The 19,855-nt window shown below is 43.0% G+C and overlaps 1 protein-coding gene across 6 annotated transcripts in view; it reads left to right on the forward strand.

The window, feature by feature from the left end:
* The window catches only part of CDK5RAP1 (CDK5RAP1 mitochondrial tRNA methylthiotransferase), a 35,748-nt gene extending 16,143 nt beyond the window's left edge, over window positions 1-19,605 (forward strand). For 4 of the 6 annotated variants that reach the window (XM_078371113.1, XM_035298087.3, XM_078371117.1 and 1 more), the window contains 7 exons: window positions 1,330-1,560; window positions 10,599-10,696; window positions 12,227-12,282; window positions 13,219-13,349; window positions 16,146-16,295; window positions 17,953-18,093; window positions 19,327-19,605. In XM_078371113.1, the coding sequence (XP_078227239.1) occupies window positions 1,330-1,560; window positions 10,599-10,696; window positions 12,227-12,282; window positions 13,219-13,349; window positions 16,146-16,295; window positions 17,953-18,093; window positions 19,327-19,407 (888 nt within the window). In that variant the 3' untranslated portion in view covers window positions 19,408-19,605. The remainder of the gene's footprint in view (window positions 1-1,329; window positions 1,561-10,598; window positions 10,697-12,226; window positions 12,283-13,218; window positions 13,350-16,145; window positions 16,296-17,952; window positions 18,094-19,326) is intronic. The other 2 variants (XM_078371115.1, XM_078371116.1) reach the window with 1 other exon arrangement.
* Window positions 19,606-19,855: the final 250 nt, after the last annotated feature.

A 19,855-nucleotide genomic window follows, 5' to 3' on the forward strand; every position in this document is an offset into this window, starting at 1 on the left:
CATATTTTACACCTATCTCCATGCACCCATAAATACATGTATGTATTGGTATGTTACTATTAACTCTCTTCAGACTTCATTTGGATTTTGCCTGAACCATTTGAAGTAATTTGTAGACATCAGGACACTTGCCCCTAGATACTTCAATATGCATCTCCTAAGAGCAACAGTTTTTCTCTTCATAACCATGATATTATCACATGTATGAAAATCAATACTTATCTAGGCCAGGCACTTTGGGAGGCTGAGGTGGAAGGATTGCTTGAGTTTAGGAGTTTAAAACCAGTCTGTGAAACATGGTGAAATCCCATCTCTACAGAAGAAAAAAAAAAAAGTAGTCCCAGCTAATTGGGAGGCTGAGGCAATAGGATTGCTTAAACCTGGGAGGTCGAGGCTGCAGTGAGCTGTGATCGTGGCACTGCGCTCCAGCCTGGGCAACAGAGGGAGACCCTGTCTCAAGAAGAAGAAGAAGAAGAAGAAAAAAAATCTAAAGCAGCTCTTTCATTTTTTTTTGTTGTTGTTTGCTTTAAATGATGCATTAACTTTTTGAAGAGATCGGACATAGTCTGGCTTTGTCTGATTTTTTCCTCATGTTGTCATTTAATATATCTCCCTGAATGCTGGTAATTAGAAGTTAGGTGTAAAAGCTCGATTAGTTTAGGTTAAATATTTTTGGTGAGAATATATAGTCACTGTGTATAATATTCAACTGACAGATCTATTGTAAATTAACCATTATTGTTGATTATTTAGTTTCCAGTTTTTTTCTATTCTAAATCATGTTTTGAATACTAATTTTTACATAAGGCTTTATTCTGAAGTTTAATTCTTTGGTAAGATGTCTAAACTTGAAATTACTGGGTTATAGACACAACAAATTTATAGGTGACTCTTGGTAAGTTCAGCTAATTTTTTTTCTTTGGTTTAAAACAAAATATATGTTAATTTCAGCTTTTTTTTTTTTTTTTTGAGATGGAGTCTTGCTCTGTCACCAGGCTGGAGTGCAATGGCGCAATCTCTGCTCACTGCAACCTTCACCTCCCGGGTTCAAGCGATTCTCCTGCCTCATCCTCCCGAGTAGCTGCGACTACACGCATGCGCCACCACGCCCAGCTAATTTTTTGTGCTTTTAGTAGAGACAGGGTTTCACTATGTTGGCCAGGGTGGTCTCGATCTCTTTACCTTGTGATTCGTCCAGGTTGGCCTCCCAAAGTGCTGGGATTACAGGCGTAAGCCACTGGGCCTGGCCTTGGCTAATTTTTCATTAGTGTTTTTTTTAATGAAGCTACCCAAGCGTTTTAAAATTCCAATATATTTTTCCATTTTTAGGGGCTGAAAGAAGTGACGCTTCTTGGTCAGAACGTGAATAGTTTTCGGGACAGTTCGGAGGTCCAGTTTAACAGTGCAGTGTCTACCAACCTCAGCCGTGGCTTTACCGCCAACTGTAAAACCAAGCAAGGAGGGCTTCGTTTTGCTCATCTTCTGGATCAGGTCTCCAGAGTGGATCCTGAAATGAGGATCCGATTCACTTCTCCCCACCCCAAGGATTTTCCTGATGAGGTGAGTGTCAGGTTAGCTGTGACAAAGTGGTATTAGTGTCTTAGAGCATGCCAAAGGCTGGACCTAGTAGGGAGGCAGCAGAGACCTGGTGTTCTGCCCAGGGATCCTGTCGGGATTGCTGCATCACCCTCTGGATCTGCTGGTCCTTTGAAGATTTAAAGTCCATCAGTGGCTGGGCATGGGGGCTCACACCTATAATCTCAACACTTTGGGAGGCTGAGGCAGGTGGATTGCTTGAGCTCAGGAGTTGGAGGCCAGCCTGGGCAACATGGTGAAACACCATCTGTACTGAAAATACAAAAAATTAACTGGGTATGGTTAGTTACTTGGGTGACTGAGGTAGGAAAATCACCTGAGCCCAGGAAGTTGAGGCTGCAGTGAGCCAAGATTGCACCATTGCATTCCAGCCTGGGTGACAGAACGATGCCCTGTCTCAAAAAAAAGAGTCTGCCAAGGTAGGAGATAGGTCTAATATTCCACGGGAGGTTAAACCACTTGCAGGACCATGAGGGCCATACAGAGAGAGTTTGTTACAAAGTGGGCAGCTGAGTGGTAATAATCGTGGTGGGGCAGTAATGGTGGTGTGGGGTGGACAGGAAGGAGGTGAGGTGGTGCTCGGAGAAACAGCCCAGACTTTAGCCTCAGACAGACCTGGGTTCAAATCTCAGTTTTTCTATTGCTTTACCAGCAAATGTGTGATGTTTTCAGCTTTTCATCTTTATCTGTAAAGTGGGGTTAATAAGGGGTTAACACTCCTGCTTTGGGTTGGTGTGAAATAGATACATAGGCATACCTTGTTTTATTGTACTCTGCAGATATTATCCAGTTATTTTTAAGAAATGGAAGGTTTGTGGCAACTCTGAATAAGTCTGCCAGCACTATTTTTTCAACAGCATGTGCTTACTCCATATCTCTGTGTCACTTTTTGGTAATTCTCACAATATTTCAAACTTCATTATTATTATTACTATTTTTTTTGAGATGGAGTCTCACTCTGTTGCCCAGGCTGGAGTACAGTAGCTTGATCTTGGCTAACCACAACCTCTGACTCCCAGGTTCAAGCGATTCCCCTCCCTCAGCCTCCTGAGTAGCTGGGCTTACAGGTACATGCCAACATACCTGGCTATTTTCTGTATTTTTAGTAGAGATGGGGCTTCACCATGTTGGTCAGAACTGGTCTTGAACCCCTGACCTTATGATCCACCTGCCTTAGCCTCCCAAAGTGCTGGGATTACAGGTGTGAGCCACCACACCTGGCCCAAACTTTCATTATTATTATGTCTGTTATGGTGATCTGTGATCAGTGATCTTTAATGTTACTCTTTTTTTTTTTTTTTTGAGATGGAGTTTCACTCTTGTTGCCCAGGCTGGAGTACAATGGCACAGTCTCGGCTCACCACAACCTCTGTCTCCCAGGTTCAAGTGATTCTCCTGCCTCAGCCTCCCAAGTAGCTGGGATTATAGGCATGTACCACCATGCCTGGTTAATTTTGTATTTTTAGTAGAGATGGTGCTTCACCATGTTGGTCAGGCTGTTCCTGAATGTCCTACCTCAGGTGATCTGCTCCCTCAGTCTCCCAAAGTGCTGGGATTACAGACGTGAGCCACCGTGCTGGCCTAATGTTACTCTTAAAATTGTTTTGGAACATTGTGAGTCACACCCATATAAGACAGTGCTCTTAATTTATAAATGATGTGTGTGTTCTGACTACTCCACCAATGGCAGTTCCCCATCTCTTTCTCTCTCCCTGTTCCCTGAGACAGCAATATTGAAATTGGGCCATTTAATTACAGTGGCCTCTGAAGTGCTCAAGTGAAGGAAAGAGTCACACAGCTCTCACTTGAAATCAAAAGCCAGAGCTGTTTAAGCTTACTGAGGAAATCATATTGAAAGCTGAGCTAGGTTGAAAGCAGGCCTCTTATGCCAGCCAGCCCAGTTGTAAATGCAAAGGAAAAGTTCATGAAGGAAATTAAAAGTGCTACTCCACTGAAAACATGAATGATAAGAAAACAAAACAGTCTTTTTGGCTGAGTGTGGTAGCTCACAGACCGGGCACAGTGGATCATGCCTATAATCCCAGCGCTTTGGGAGGCCAAGACGGGTGTATCACCTGAGGTCAGGAGTTCTAGACCAGCCTGGCCAACATGGTGAAACACTGCCTCTACTAAAAATACAAAAATTAGCCAGGTTGGTGGTGCACACCTGTAACCCTAGCTACTTGGGAGGCTGAGGCAGGAGAATCGCTTGAACCCGAAAGGCAGAGGTTGGAGTGAGCTGAGATTGTGCCACTGCATTCCAGCCTGGGCAATGGAGTGAGACTGTCTCAAAGAAAAAAAGTAAGAAAGAAAGAAAAACAATTAAGCCCTGCCTTTTTGCTGATATGGAGAAAGCTTGGTGATCTGGAGAAAAGATCAAAGAAGCCACAATACTGTTTAAGCCAAAGCCTGATCCAGTACAAGTCCTTAGCTCTCTTCAGTTCTCTGAAGGCCAAAAGAGGTGAGGAAGCTGAAGAAGAAAAGTTTGAAGCTAGCAGAGGTTGACTTACAAGGTTTGAGGAAAGAAGCCATCTCTCTAACATCAAAGTACAAGGCAAAGCCATAGTGCTGACGTAGAAGCTACGGCAAGTTATCCAGAAGATCTAGCTAGGTCATTGATGAAGGTGGTTATACCAAACAAGAGGCTTTCAGTTTAAATGAACAGTCTTCTATTGGAAGAAGATGCCATTTGGGACTTTCATAGCCAGAGAAGAGAAATCAGTGCCATTCTTCAAAGCTTCAAAGGATAGGTTGACTCTCTTTTTTTTTTTTTTAAATCAGGTGGGTCCTGCTGTGTTGCCCAGGGTGGTCTTGAACACCTGACCTCAAGCAATTCTCCTACCTAGGCCTCCCAAAGTGCTGGGATTACAGGCCTGAGCTGCTGTGCCCAGCCAGACTCTTGTTAGGGGCCAAGGCAGCTGGTGACTTTAAGTTGAAGCCAGTGCTCATTTACCATTTTTTTTGTGTGAGAAAAAATTAAAAGTAGAATTGTTATATAATCCAGTAATTCTACTTCTTAGTATATATCAGAAGAATTAACAGCAGGAATTCAAACATGTACCACCATGTTAATAGCAGCAGCATTCACAATAGCCAAGGTACAGAATCAACTTAAGTGTTTATCAGCAAATAAATGGATAAACATAATGTGGCATATACATGTAAAACCAATGACTTAAAGAAACCAATGACTAAATTCTTAGGTTTACAGGGTAGTAGGTAAGAGAAGAAACAATATGTTGAGATGCCTGAACTCGAACTCTGCCCCAAAGAGTAAGAAAACAGTAACAAAAATTATTGAGTTTATAGATAGCAGAAAAGAAACAACCTGGTCAGACACTGAAACTGTCTCTGCTTGTGAGATCAAGAAAAAACCGGGCCAGGTGAAGTGACTCACACTTATAATTGCAGCACTTTGGGAGGCTGAGGCAAGAGGATTGCTTGAGCTCGGGAGTTTGAGTCCAGCCTGGGCAACATAGTGAGACCCTGACTGTACCAAAAATTAAAACTTAGCTGGGCATGGTAGCATGTATCTGTGGTCTCAGCTCCTTGAGAGGCTGAGATGAGAGCATTGCTTGAGCCCAGAAGGATGAAGCTGCAGTGAAGCTGTGATCACATCACTGTACTCCAGCCTAGGCTGCAGAGCAATACCCCATCTCAAAATAAAATAAAATAGAAAAATTGGAAAGAAAGGAAAGAAAAAAAACGCTCTAATCAGTTGAAACAAAGATGGCGAACTGGAGTTTGAGCAGTGAACTTGCTGATATCCCAGCCTGAATTTCCATTGCATGTTTTATGCTAACTCACCCCAAATTTACACATGTGATCCATGAGTTAGCATGAAGAGATAACTGCTCATGCCCAAAGACTCTCCATATTTATTTATTTATAAGACAGGGTTTCACCATGTTGATCAGGCTGATCTTGAACTCCCAACCTCAGGTGATCCGCCTGCCTTTGTCTCCAAAGTTCTTGGATTACAGGCATGTAATCCTGTAATCCAAGCCTGGATGCCCTGCCAACTTTCGAAATCTCTCTTTTCTTTCACTAGTCACCCGCTAATCCCAACATCCATCCAATAAACCTTTTCCAGTAGAAATGTTGTTCCCTTAAAAACAACATGGGGAGACAGATTTAAACTTGATATTCTCATCTCCCCTTGAGTCTACTTGCAACAAAAAGTCTTTTTTCAAAAACCTGATGGCTTCTAGCACATCAGACAGGGAGCCCCCTTTGACTTCATAACACATATGATGGAATATTATTCAGCCTTAAAAAGGAATGCAATTTTGACACTTGCTACAACATGAATGAACCCTAAAGATATTATCTTGAGTGGTTGATGGAATATTATTCAGCCTTAAAAAGGAATGCAATTTTGACACTTGCTACAACATGAATGAACCCTAAAGATACTATCTTGAGTGGAGTAACCCAATTACGAAAAGAAAAATGATGAATGATTCGACCTGTTAGAGGTACCTGTTATGAAGCAAAAGATGCTTTGCTGACCAGTGAGCTAGAAGTCAATACTGTGGCTGGGTTTTTGAGGAAAAATCCGAAGATTTTTATTGCAAGTCAACTATCTAGGAGATGGGAGTCCAGCTCAAATTTGTCTCCCCATACTGGCCCCAAGCCAGTAATTTTATTAGAAAAGATTTAGTGAGCAGATTCGGGGATTAGCAGGTGATTGGTAGAAGGAAAAGAAAGTTTAGAAAGTCATCAGGCATGCATAGTTTATTTATTATACTTTTAAGTTCTGGGGTACATGTGCAGATCGTGCAGGTTTGTTACGTAGGTATTCTCATGCCATGGTGGTGGTTTGCTGCATCCATTTGCCCTGTCGTCTACATTAGGTGTTTCTCCTAATGCTATCCCTCCCTAATCCCCCCCCACCCCCTGCTATTCCTCCCCAGCCCCCCCTCCCTCATTTACCATTTTGAAAATCCCAGTGCCCTTAAGAATGATGCTAAATCTCTGCCTGTACTCTAAATAGAGGAACAAAGCCTGGATAGCACACCTGTTTACAGCCTGGTTTACTGAATATTTAATTTTTAATTTTGTAATTTTTAATGTTTGTAGAGATGGTGTCTCCCTCTGTTGCTTAGGCTGGTCTCAAACTCTTGGGCTCAAGTGCTCCTTCTACCTCAGTCTCCCGAAGTGCTGACATTACAGGCATAAGCCATTGTGCTTGGCCGGTTTATTGAATATTTTAAGCTCGCTGTTGAGACTACTGCTTAGAAAAAAAGATTCGTTCTGACTGTTCATTAGCAATGCACCTTGTCATCCCAGGGCTCTGATAGAGATGTACAAGGAGATTAATGTTATTTTTATGCCTGCCAACACAGTATCCATTTTGCAGCTCATGGATCAAGGAGTAATTTCAACTTTCAAGCCCTATTATTTTAATTTTTAGTTTACATAAGATCAGTTTTTATTATTTAAGAAATATATTTCATAAAGCTATAATTGTCATAGATAATCTGGGCAGAGTAAATAGAAAACATTCTGGAAAGAATTCATCACGCTGGACAAGAACATTAGCGATTCATGGAAAGATGTCAAAATGTCAACATTAATAGGGGTTTGGAAGACACAGGTTTCAGCATTTATGGATGATTTGAGGTGCTCGGGACTTCAGTGGAGGGAATAACTGTAGATGCAGTGGAAAGAGCCAGAAAACTAGAATTAGAAAGTGGAGCTTGAAGATGTGACTGAATTGTTGCGATCTCATGGTCAAACTTCAGTGAAAGAGGAGTTGCTTCTTACGGATGAGCAAAAAAAATGGTTTATTTTTTTGAGATGAATTCTCACTCTCACCCAGGGTTGCAATCTTGGCTCACTGCAACCTCCACCTCCTGGGTTCAGGCAATTCTGCTTCAGCCTCCCAAGTAGCTGGGATTATAGGCAACTGCTGCCACACCGAGCTAATTTTTGTATATTTTTAGTAGAGATGGGTTTTTGCCATGTTGGCCAGGCTGGTCTTGAACTGACCTCAAGTGATCCACCCACCTGGACCTCCCAAAGTGCTGGGATTTACAGGCATGAACCACTGTGTCCTGCCTGAAGAGGGTTTCTTGATACAGAATCTTCTCCTGGTGAAGATGCTATGGACGTTATTGAAATAACAACAAAGCATTTAGAATATTGCATAAACTTGGTTGATAAAACAGTGGCAGGGTTTGAGAGAACTGCAATTTTAAAAGATGTTCTATTGTGGGTAAAATACTGTCAAACAGCATCGCGTGTTATAGTGCACACTTTCCTGAAAGGAAGAGTCATTTGATGTGGCAGACTTCATTCCTGTCTTATTTTAAAAAATTGTCACAGCCACCCCAGCCTTCTGCAGCCACCATCCTGATCAGTCAGCAGCCAGAAACATTGCTCACTTGAAGGTTCAGATGATCGTTAGCATTTTTTAGCAATAAAGTATTCTAAGGCTGGGTATGGTGGTTCATTCCTGCAATCCCAGCACTTTGGGAGGTTGAGGCAGGAGAATCGGTTGAGCCTGGAAGTTGGACACCAGCCCAGGCAACATAACAAACAGGTTTATAGTTTTTATTTTTATTTTTTTTTCCAAGATGATGTCTTGTTCTGTCACCCAGGCTGGAGTGCAGTAGCATGATCTCGGCTCGCTACAACCTCCGCGTCCCTGCTTCAAGTGATTCTCCTGACTCAGCCTCCTGAGTAGATGGGATTACAGGCACACGTCACCACTACCAGCTAATTTTTGTATTCTTAGTAGAGATGGGGTTTCACTGTGTTGGCCAGGCTGGTCTCCAACTCTTGACCTCATGATCCACCTGCCTCAGCCTCCCAAAGTGTTGGGATTACAGGCATCCACCACGACACCCAGCTAATTTTTGTATTTTTAATAGAGGCGGAGTTTCACCATGTTGGCCAGGCTGGTCTCAAACTTCTGCCCTCAGGTGATCCACCTGCCTCTGCCTCCCAAAGTGCTGGGATTATAGGCATGAGCGACCGTGGTTGGCCTGAAGGTTGTTTCGATGAAATATCTTTCTTTTGGCTCCCACTTACATCTTTTTTCCTCTGGATTGTCTTCTTATTAAGTTGTAAAAGTTCTTTATATATCATTTATTTTTTTGACTACTGCAAAAAGGTCTTTCTTGCAATGGAGGAGAGAGACTGGACTCAGTTCTCTTTACGTATTCTCTTTTTTTTTTTTGAGATGGAGTCTCGCTCTGTCACCCAGGCTGAAATGCAGTGACATGATCTGGCCTCACTGCCACCTGTGTCTCCTGAGTTCAACTGATTCTTCTGCCTCAGCCTCCCGAGTAGTTGGGATTACAGGTGCCCACCACCATGCCTGGCTAGTTTTTGTGTTTTTAGTAGAGACGGGGTTTTACCACATTGACCAGGCTGGGCTCAAACTGCTGACCTCAAATGATTTGCCCACCTTAGCCTAAGCGCTAGGATTACAAGTGTGAGCAACCGTGCCCAGCTTCTTTATGTATTATTGATTCAAATCCTTTGTCAATATGTTTTCAAATATTTTCCCCTAGTATCAGTTTTTTGATGGTATCTTTTTTTCCCTATTTTCTTTTTCTTTCTTTTATTTTTTGAGACAGTCTTGCTTTGTCGCCCAGGCTGGAGTGCAATGTCAGGATCTCCACTCACCACATCTCTGCCTCCTGGGTTCAAGCAATTCTTCTGCCTCGGCCTCCAGAGTAGTTAGGATTACAGGTGTGAGACACCACACCTGGCTAATTTTTTGTGTTTTTAGTAGAGATGGGGTTTCACCATGTTGGCCAGGTTGGCCTTGAACTCCTGACCTCTTGATCCACCCACCTTGGCCTTCCAAAGTGCTGGCATTACAGATGTGAGCCACTGTGCCCAGCCTTTTTTTCCCTTTTTTCTTCTTTTAAAAATTAAAAAATCCCAGCACTTTGGGAGGCCAATGTGGGCAGATTACAAGGTGAGGAGATCGAGACCATCCTGGCCAACATGATGAAACCCTGTCTCTACTAAAAATACAAAAAATTAGTTGGGCGTGGTTGCACACCCCTGTAATCTCAGCTACTCGGGAGGCTGAGGCAGGAGAATTGCTTGAACCTGGGAGGCAGGGATTACAGTGAGCCGAGATCATGCCACTGCGCTACAGCCTGGCAACAGAGCAAGACTCTGTCTATAAAAAAAAAAAATTAGAACAAAAAATAGACACAGGGTCTCGCTATGTTGTCCAGGATGGTCTTGAATGCTTGGCCTCAAGTGATTCTCCTGCCTTGGCCTCACAAAGTGCTAGGGTTACAGAGGTGAGCCATGATGCCTGGCCTGATGTATCTTTAAAAGTGACTCATTTGGGGTGGCATGGTGGCTCACACCTTTAATCCTAGCACTTTGGGAGGCTGAGGTGGGTGAATCACTTGAGGTCAGTATTTTGAGACCAGCCTGGGTGACATGGTGAAAACTTGTCTCTACTGAAATTACAAAAATTAGCCAAGCATGGTGGCTTGTGCCTGTAATCCCTACTACTCGGGAGTCTGAGGGAGGAGAATCACTTGAACCCAGGAGGCAGAGGTTGCAGTGAGCTGAGATGGCACCACTATACTCCAGCCTTTGTGATGGAGTAATAATCTGTCTCAAAAAAAAAAAAAAATGAAAAAGAAAATAACTAGTTTATAAGCTCAGTGAAAGAAGTGCCATTTTTTCCTTCTTTGCCTGCTGACCCTAGTGGTAGCACTACCTGTATTCAGCTCCGTGGCTTTAAACTGATCTCTGCTTGCTTTCTTCTCTCTACTCTTTTTTTTTTGTAGCTGGTATGTAGCTATTCTCTCTGCTCTTTGAAAGCAGGTGAAATGTCTGGGACAAATAGAAGGGGGCTTGGACAAAAGTTAGGGAATAGGTGAATTGTGTGTTGGGTTTAATCAGCCTCTTGATTACTTGAAAATTAACCTTGGAGGACACATAATAAGAGCTGTATTGCTTTCTGTAAGATTCTTTGGTGAGATTTTGATTACCTGTAATGTGTTCTATTTGGTCAGGTTCTGCAGCTGATTCATGAGAGAGATAACATCTGTAAACAGATCCACCTGCCAGCCCAGAGTGGAAGCAGCCGTGTATTGGAGGCCATGCGGAGGGGGTCAGACTTGCTTGGAAAGGGGGCATCCCACACTTCCCATGTTTCCTTGATGACCAAACAGTGTCTTTGTTGCTAAGAACCTAGTGTAGTGTGTGGCACACAGTAGCTGCTTAGTAAATATTTATTGTATGACCAAGCCACTGGGCACTGGAGCTTGCTTCTGCTCACTCCACAAGCACAGGCTAAGGACTGGGTCACCCATTTTCACTGTTTAGTATGTTTTTTAAAATTAAGCACCTATGGTGTGACACACTCTGAGACTTTATCCTTTAATGTTAACATTAAGGTTTTGTTATGTCTTGGAATTTAAATGCAGCTCTGTGTGTTCACTTCCTTTGAGAATAATAAGTATTACACAGATGAGACTGAAGGGAGAATGTGTCCCAAGGCAAGCTGTATGGAATTAGTGCCTTCTCTTGTTTTCCACAGTGGCGTAGTGTTTTAGAGGTCCTCTAAAATGTTTAATCCGTCTAGATTTATTAGTTAAATAAAAGCTCTTTAGAATAGTTTATGCTGGCCAGGTGCTGTGGCTTATGCCTGCAATCTAAGCACTTTGGGAGGCTGAGGCGGGCAGATTGCCTGAGCTCAGTAGTTTAAGAATAGACCAGCCTGGGCAACACGGTGAAACCCAGTCTCTACACACACACACACACACACACCCCACCCCTACTCTCCACACAAACACACAAACACACTCTCTACACACACATGCCCAGTCTCTACTCACATACAACCAGTCTCTGCACACATACACATCCAGTCTTTACACAAACACACATACATACACTCTACACACACACATAGTCTCTACACACATACAACCAGTCTCTGCACACATACACATCCAGTCTTTACACAAACACATACATACACTCTACACACACATGCCCAGTCTCTACTCACATACAACCAGTCTCTGTACACATACACATCCAGTCTTTACACAAACACACATACATACACTCTACACACATAGTCTCTACTCACATACAACCAGTCTCTGCACACATACACATCCAGTCTTTACACAAACACACATACATACACTCTACACACATAGTCTCTACACACATACACCCCGTCTCTGCATACACACAGTCTCTACATACCACACACACACACACACACACACACAGACTCTCTCTCTCTCTCTCTCACGCTAGCCAGGTAGTTTGAGACTAGACCAGCCTGGAGGCTGAGGTAGAAGGAACACTTGAGCCCAGGAGTTTGAGGTTTCAGTGAGCCGAGATTGTGCCACTGCACTCCAGCCTGGGTGACAGAGTGAGCAAGACCCTGTCTCAAAAAAAAAAAAAGTTTATGCCCTTGAAATAAAAATTCATAGGCTCTAGATTAGATTAGAAGATACAGCTTGGATTAAAAGGGCTCTTCTGGTTACTTTAATCTACTCTTGTGCCCTGACAATTGGATGAAAAGTGATTGCCTGTGGGGATTCATAGTATTAGCTTTTTATAGCATTCACTTAAAAAGACTGGGTTTATGTAGGCCTTTTCCTTTTGTTCTTTATTGCAGATATTCAAGAGAAGCTTACGTGGCGTTAGTTCACCATATCAGAGAATCTATTCCAGGTACATTGAAGAAACTCATTCTGCTGAGCACATTACTCGACCAGTGACTAGTCATCATGGTTAGATACAGGCAACGGTCAACACCTTTGGCATTTCCTTGTGACACAGTTTTTTTGTTTGTTTGTTTTTGAGATGGAGTCTCGCTCTTGCCCAGGCTGGAGTACGGTGGCACAATTTTGGCTCACTGCAACCTCTGCCTCCCGGGTTCAAGCAATTCTCCTGCCTGAGCCTCCTGAGGAGCTGGAACTACAGGCTTGCGTCACCACATCTGGCTAATTTTTGTATTTTTAGTAGAGACTAGGTTTCGCCATGTTGGCCAGGCTGGTCTCGAACTCCTGACCTTGTGATCCGCTTGCTTCAGCCTTCCAGAGTGCTGGAATTACAGGCATGAGCCACTGCACCCGGTCATGACAGTTTTATACTTCTTGTGCTCCCCTTCTTGCTCTTTCTCTCTCCTTGAACTCTTTCTTTTATGTCTTTCTGATTTTTTGTGGTCTTAGTCCTGCTGGAAATACTCAGTTGTGGATCACCTTGTGGCCTCAAGGCTATAGAGATTCCTTTTCTATGGCCTTTGTATTTCTAGACATAGAGGACAGACCTTATCTCATCTTGTAAGCTGACAATATCTAAATTAGTTCTAATTTGAGAGCAATTGATATCTTTTTAAATGTATACTTTTTCTAACTAGCTTTATTGCAACTTATTGCTGTAAATATTGGTGATAATTCGTTTCTTTCTAGCCGAGAAGCTGGTCCCGGTCATGGAATGTTATGGATGAACAGGCCCATCCTGCCTTACTCTGTACTATTTTGTTTCACTTATGCATGGGCTGAATAGTCCAGGGAAGGCCTTACTATCAGTTGCTATCCCTCCCTTGTAATCCACATATGCCGAAGGCCTCCGTTGACGATAAGCCTCCTTTGTTGTATGTCACAGGTGTGAGCCTCAGCAGTGACTTCATTGCTGGCTTTTGTGGTGAGACGGAGGAAGATCACGTCCAGACAGTATCTTTGCTCCGGGAAGTTCAGTACAATATGGGCTTCCTCTTTGCCTACAGCATGAGGCAGGTGAGCCCTGGGGTTGGGGAGGACTGACATCATTCCTGACCCGTTTGGGGGTGATTATAGAGAACTGGGCGGAAAAGAGTGGTGGCAAGGCAGTCCTTGAGAAACCACAGGCTCTGACAATTTACTTCCTTTCATTTTTCTAGTCTACTCTGTCTTCTCTTTGAAACAACAATTCAGCAATTTGATGATAAACGATGACTGTGCCAGTATTCCTCTTCATTAAAATATTTGAACATTATGTTTACATTGTTGACAGTTTGAGTATGGAAGGAGAGAACCTTTTCTTTACAAGAAACCTGAACTTGTTTCTTAACATGCAGAATTCCTTTTTGGTCTGCAGATGTGGCCCCTGGTCATCTTCCCAGCCATCTTCAGTGATTCCTAATTTCTGTTTTCCTGGGCAAGTGGACTCACTTTGAAGCTTTCCAGGAAACAAAGCAGATTCCTAGGAAAATGTAGCAGAAGGAGATTAGGAAAGAAGGAGGGATTAGTGCACTTTTCCTGCAGCGAAGGGATAGTCCCGGTTGACTGTCATTTTCTTGATTGTAGGCATGGATTTGCATGGTCCACTCCTCATCCCCTCAGTTACCTTTGCGGCAGTGCGCTTGTGTTTGGGCAGGAGGTTGAAGGCCCCCTGTGGCCAGAGGGCTCAGAAAAGCTGGCTGACGAATGGCTGAAACCATGACTTTATTGTCATTTTTGCTGAGCTGCCATCAACCAAGCTAATTTTTTTTTCTGAAAAGAAAATATGATTTTAAATATTCACATCTTATCTATTTGTAAATGTCAGAGTTCTCGGTTGAACTTGAAAACACTTTTAAATAAGTCCTTGGCAGCTTCCAGATTATTCTTGGTGAACTTTATATCTTTCTGGCCATACTTGGGACATTAAGGGCATATAAAAAGAATCACCTTTTTTTTTGTTTTTTGTTTTTTTAAGAGACAGTGTCTTGCTATGCTGTCCAGGTTGGTCTCAAACTTCCAGCCTCAGGCAGTCCTCCCACCTCGGTCTCCTGAAGTGCTGAGTCATAACACCTCGACTAATTTATTTGTTTTAAAGCCCACTGCCTAGTGTTCTGTGGACAGCGTAGCTGTGCCGGTGTATATATCATATTCATGTCTCTTTTATTGTTTTGGAGAGATGAAGTTTCAGAGGAGCTGTTTGTATTTTGCTTCTTTTCCATGGACATCACAAATATGCAAGGGAAATTCTTTTTAATACTAGGATTGGTGGAGGTGGGAGGATCAGTTAAGCCCAGGAGTTTGAGACCAACGTGGGTAACACAGGGACACCCTCTCTCTACAAAAGAAAAGAAAAGAAAAGAAAAGAAAAGAAAAAATTAGCCAAGCGTGATGGCATATGCCTGTGATCGCAGCTATCTGGGAGGCTGAAGTGGGAGGATCACTTGAGCCTGGAGGTTGAAGGTGTGGTAAGCTGAGATGGTGCCACTGCACTCCAGTTTGGCAACACAGTGAGACCCTGTCTCAGAAAAGAAAAAAAAAAATCTTAGGGATGGGAAATGGGTTCCCAGCATGTGGCGGAAGCATCCTATGGTCAGTGAATATGAATGTTCACTTTGGGACCTAATTCATAAATTACGGTTAAGGTTGTAGGAACTTAATCAAAACCTAGTGGATGAGAGCAAGCACTCAGATTGTGCCCCTGCTGCTTAATAACTGTGTGACATTGGGCAGATGTCTTGGTTTCCTTATTTCTGAACTGGGGATAACAGGACCAGCCTCATAGGGTTGTTCCGGGGATTAAGTAAGATAATATGTTTAAAGCAGTTATGATTGTGTTTCATGCATAGTAAATGCACAACAGGTAAGTTAGTGTTCTTAATAAACAATAAGGCAGAATGGAGTAAACTCTGCAAGTATTTTTAGGATTCTCATTTTTCTCTGTGGATTATTCTCTTCAAGGCAGATTGGTTTGAATGTCCAGACTTTAGTATATAGATATTCCTTCTATTCCATACTTCTGTCTAGCTTAGTGGTTCTCCAGCACTGAGCCTGAGCTCATGTGCATAAAGATATATATACACACTGTGGTTTTAGATGATGTAAACTCTTTTTAAGGATAAGTTCCCTTTTTTCTTTTGGACTAGGTAATACATGATTGTGGTATAAAATTTAAAAGGTTAAATGGTATACGTGAGTAGTTTTTCCTTCTTCTCAGGTTGCCTAGTTTTTTAGTTACTTCCCTGAAGGCAACCACTCTTAGCAATTTCTTTTATAACTTTCTGGGGATATTTCCTGTGCTTGTAAGCATACCTGTATGTATTCTGTCTACACCAAAGTTACATGTGTTGATCTGTACTTTTCTTATTTCAATAACAGTAGATTGGAGGACACTCCACATTAGTACATATAGAGCTATCGTTCTGTTTATCAGCTACATAATATTCCATTGTATGGCCAAACCATCATTTCTGTGACTGCTTGCCTATTGATAAACATTTAGGCTGCTTTGCCTCTTATGTCTTTATAAATAGTGCTGCTGAGTAACCTAGTATATATGAGTCATTTGGTATATGTACAAGTGTAACCTTAGGGTAAATATCAAGAGTAATTTTGAGTCTGTGATTTTCATGTGCTAAATTTAGAATTTAACCCTTGCAAAAATGTGACTCCACTACATTTTTCTCTTGGAATGCTCCCAGAGCCAGAGAAACCTCTTGGCTCTGGCTTGGGTTTCTGTACATGTGTCTGTAAGTATAATCCCCTCTGTGCATTAAGAGTAGATTCTACAAGTCCTTGGTGACCTCCATCTCCTCTTTTTTTTTTTTTCAATAGAAGACACGGGCATATCACAGGCTGAAAGATGATGTCCCGGAAGAGGTAAAATTAAGGCGTTTGGAGGAACTTATCACTGTCTTCCGAGAAGAAGCAACAAAAGCCAATCAGACGGCTGTGGGCTGTACCCAGTTGGTGCTAGTGGAAGGGGTGAGGCCATATGTGTGTGTGTTATGTTGTTTTTATGCTTCAGAACATACTATGTCTTTTCTTTATTTAGATCTTTGATTTTTTTTTTTTCCTCGCTATGTTGCCTAGGCTGGACTCAAACTACTAGGCTCAAGTGATTCTCCTGCCTTAGCCTCCCAAGTAGCTGGGACTACAGGCTCATAGTTTTAGCTTTTGTAGTTTTTAGTACACAGATTTTGCCCATGTTTTGTTAGATTTACACCTAAGTCTTTCTTTTTATCTTTTTTGTTGTTGTTTGAGATGGAGTCTCGCTCTTTTGCGCAGGCTGGAGTGCAGTGGAACAATCTCACCCTGCTGCGATCTCCCAAGTCTAGTGATTCTTTTGCCTCTGCCTCCTGAATAGCTGGGACTACAGATGTATGCCGCTGTGCCCAGCTAATTTTTGTATTTTTAGTAGAGATGAGGTTTTGCCATGTTTGCCAGGCTAGTCTCAAACGCCTGACCTCAGGTGATTCACTCACCTCAGCCTCACAAAGTGCTGGGATTAGAGGTGTGAGCCACCGCGCCTGGCCAGAAAAACTTTTATTCTAAGGATAGTGTAGCCTAACTACTAAGGTGTGACCTTCTGTCAGGAGTTGCTAGTGAATGTCCCAAGGAACCAATGAGAACTGTTTGGTGGTGGATTCCAAGCCACATGTGAGTTCTGGGAACTGTTCGGTGGACAGTTCCCAGGTTACTCTCTTTGCCTGACTCTATGGAGTTTATGCTACATGTGCAAGTGTTAGTGTTCAGCGAAGACTAATAAGGACCCTCTGCATATTTCTGAGATTCTTTTTCCACTTTGCTCCCTCCTCTCTAGAATTTCACAATTGCTGACTATTTCAGGCTCCCTGAACCCGAATCCTTCTCTCTTCAGTGCAGGGAGGATCACTGTGCTGTGCTTGAGCTCTCCCCTCCTGCTTCACAGGCTTCTGTCTGGCATGTACCTTCTGGCAGAAAGCAGGGGTGATTGGCATGCTCACTTGGTTTTCCTTCTCTCACAGTTCACAGTCTTGTATGATCTTTTGTGCAGTATCCAAAAACAGTTGTTTCATATATTTTGCCCATTTTGCTGGTTATTATTTATAAGGCTGAAGGGTAACCTTGTTTCTGTGTCTTTATTATGGCTGGAAGAGAAGGATTTCTGTATACTCTAGAAGTTAATCCTGTCATAGTGATGTTAGTATCCGCCTGGCTCTGTCTTCTGTGTGTTGTGATGGAGACTCTGGCTTTCAGTCTGTCTATTCAGTAAGGGCAAGTAATCCAGGCCAAACAACCCCAGAACATTCCTGAGCGATTAGTATGAGACTGGGTAAGGTGAAAGTCGGTTTTCCAAATGCATCACTCATAAGTGTCTGGGTTTAGGACTGTTGGAGGTCCATTCCTGCAGAGGGCCGTTCTGTAAAGACTCACTGATTAATTGATTCATTACAATATATTAGTAAAACCTTACAGAGTTTCAGTAAAGTGCCCTTGTTGGTGAAGCAGCAGCAAACACTGAGTCTTCAGTGATTCCTTGGTTAAGGAGTGCTCTGTGGGTAAGACTCTTGGGGATCCAAGACAGAGAAGGCACAGTTTCTTCCCAGCAAAAATGTATGACTGTGACAAATCCAGGAACTCTTGTCTCTTCTTTCTGCAGCTCAGTAAACGCTCTGCCGCCGACCTGTGTGGCAGGAATGATGGAAACCTTAAGGTGATCTTCCCTGATGCCGAGATGGAAGATGTCAGTAACCCTGGGCTCAGGGTCAGAGCCCAGCCTGGGGACTATGTGCTGGTGCAGGTGAGGAGTCCTTTTGGGCCTTCGGCTTGTACTGTGCGATGAGTGTTGGTTTGGATGATTTGTGGTAATCAAGTTTTTTCTGAGAGACACATTTTAGTAAAATAAAAATCTCGTCTCAACGAGTATAGTGGAAGGGCACTTTGGATTGAATTTTAGACTGGTCCTTACCAGTGTCTTCTTATTCTTCTTATATTTTCTCCTGTCCTGGAAGGGTTCTTTTTGGGAATTTGGAGAGGTTGAAGTATGCAGTGACATGTAGTTTATTGCTGCAGAGAGGCCAGGAAGTGTAAGTGATTTTGAGTGAGTGGAGAGTGTTGTCTGTCAGGGATCAGTATGATCTTTGTGATCTCTGATGCCTTAGGCCTCCCTAACGTACATGTGCTCAAGCTTCTTGACTTTCGTCCTTGGACTCGCAGATGAGCCCTGTATGGGTGTGAGATTTTCCCTCTCTTTCTCCCTTTCACTGGCGATATGCTTCTTTTGTTCGCTCCTTCCATTTCTTCCTTTCTTCTTCCTTCTCACATTGCTCAGTGCTGCCACTGTCAACTTCCCTGCCTTGTTCTCATGTCCATTTCACCTCAGAACCAGAAGCTGGCAGGATATGCACTGATGAGTTAGGCAGGACACAGACTGATGCTCCAGAGCATCCACAGAAGTTCCTTTGAGGGCAGGGAAAATGCCTGCTTTGTTTCTCTCTGTTCGTTCATTTTTATTTATTTTCTAGGTCCTAGGGCAATTCCAGGTACAAAATATGTACTCACTAAGTATTTACTAATCGACTGACTTGTTCTTATGTAAGAAATGTGACCATAGGTAACTTTGGGGTCACATTCTTTCAGCTCTCAATTGGTGTAGAGAGTATTTCTCACCAAATGTTGGCTGTAAATATCCTGAGGAAGGATTGACTGGCTCAGCCTTGGAGTTAGGAGGCAGGGTCTGTGATGGGCAGTTCCACCTGAATTTTATAGTTAGAGCTGGGGAGGAGCCATCTTCCAAGAGAAAAGGGAGAAATGGCTGGGACTGACCTGCTTTGACTTCTTAAATTATATACCTTGCTATTCCATGAGACATCTCTTCCTGCCAGGATTAGGGGCACACAGGAACCATGTGGTCTTTGCCAGCTGGTCGCCTCCATCAGGTTCCTTTTGGGGGTTTCTCCTCCAGAGGCTCCACATGAAGTCCCAGTGATGCAGTACTAGTTACCTTGCCTTCTTTCGCCTGGTTTTCTTTCAGATCACCTCTGCTGGCTCTCAGACACTTAAGGGCCATGTTCTCTGCAGGACCACCTTGAAGGACTCCTCTGCATATTGCTGACCTGGGAGGATGGCTTCAGAGCTGACTTGGGCAGTCCTCCCCAACAGGAAGGGGAAACAGTGCTGGTCACTGAGGAAAGAGGCCATGAAGCTGTGGAGATGAGCTGCAAGGTGTGAAGCAACTTTATGTCAGTGGAAAATGTGTCTCTTTGTTGCTATGTGAACAGCTTTTACAGTCATTAAATTTACCTAAAGTTAACCCTTTGTCTCTCACTTTTACTTCGTTTTTACCTTGGTTAGTGTTTCTGGAGTTTTCCGTGGAGTCTGTTAAGTGTTTTCCAACCCAGTTTCTCCTGTGGACACTGCTACCTCTTTGATTTCCTCCCCTGGGCCTTACGAGGCAGACTGAAGGAGAGGAAGGTGGGGAGAACCATTTGCTTGGGAAAACTGCTCTCGATCTTTCTGATGTTTTCACTGGATGCCACTGACTTAGCTGCTTATCGCTGCAT

The sequence above is a fragment of the Callithrix jacchus genome, chromosome 5 (genome assembly GCF_049354715.1).
Source record: "Callithrix jacchus isolate 240 chromosome 5, calJac240_pri, whole genome shotgun sequence".
In the NCBI taxonomy this organism is placed as follows: Eukaryota; Metazoa; Chordata; class Mammalia; order Primates; family Cebidae; genus Callithrix; species Callithrix jacchus.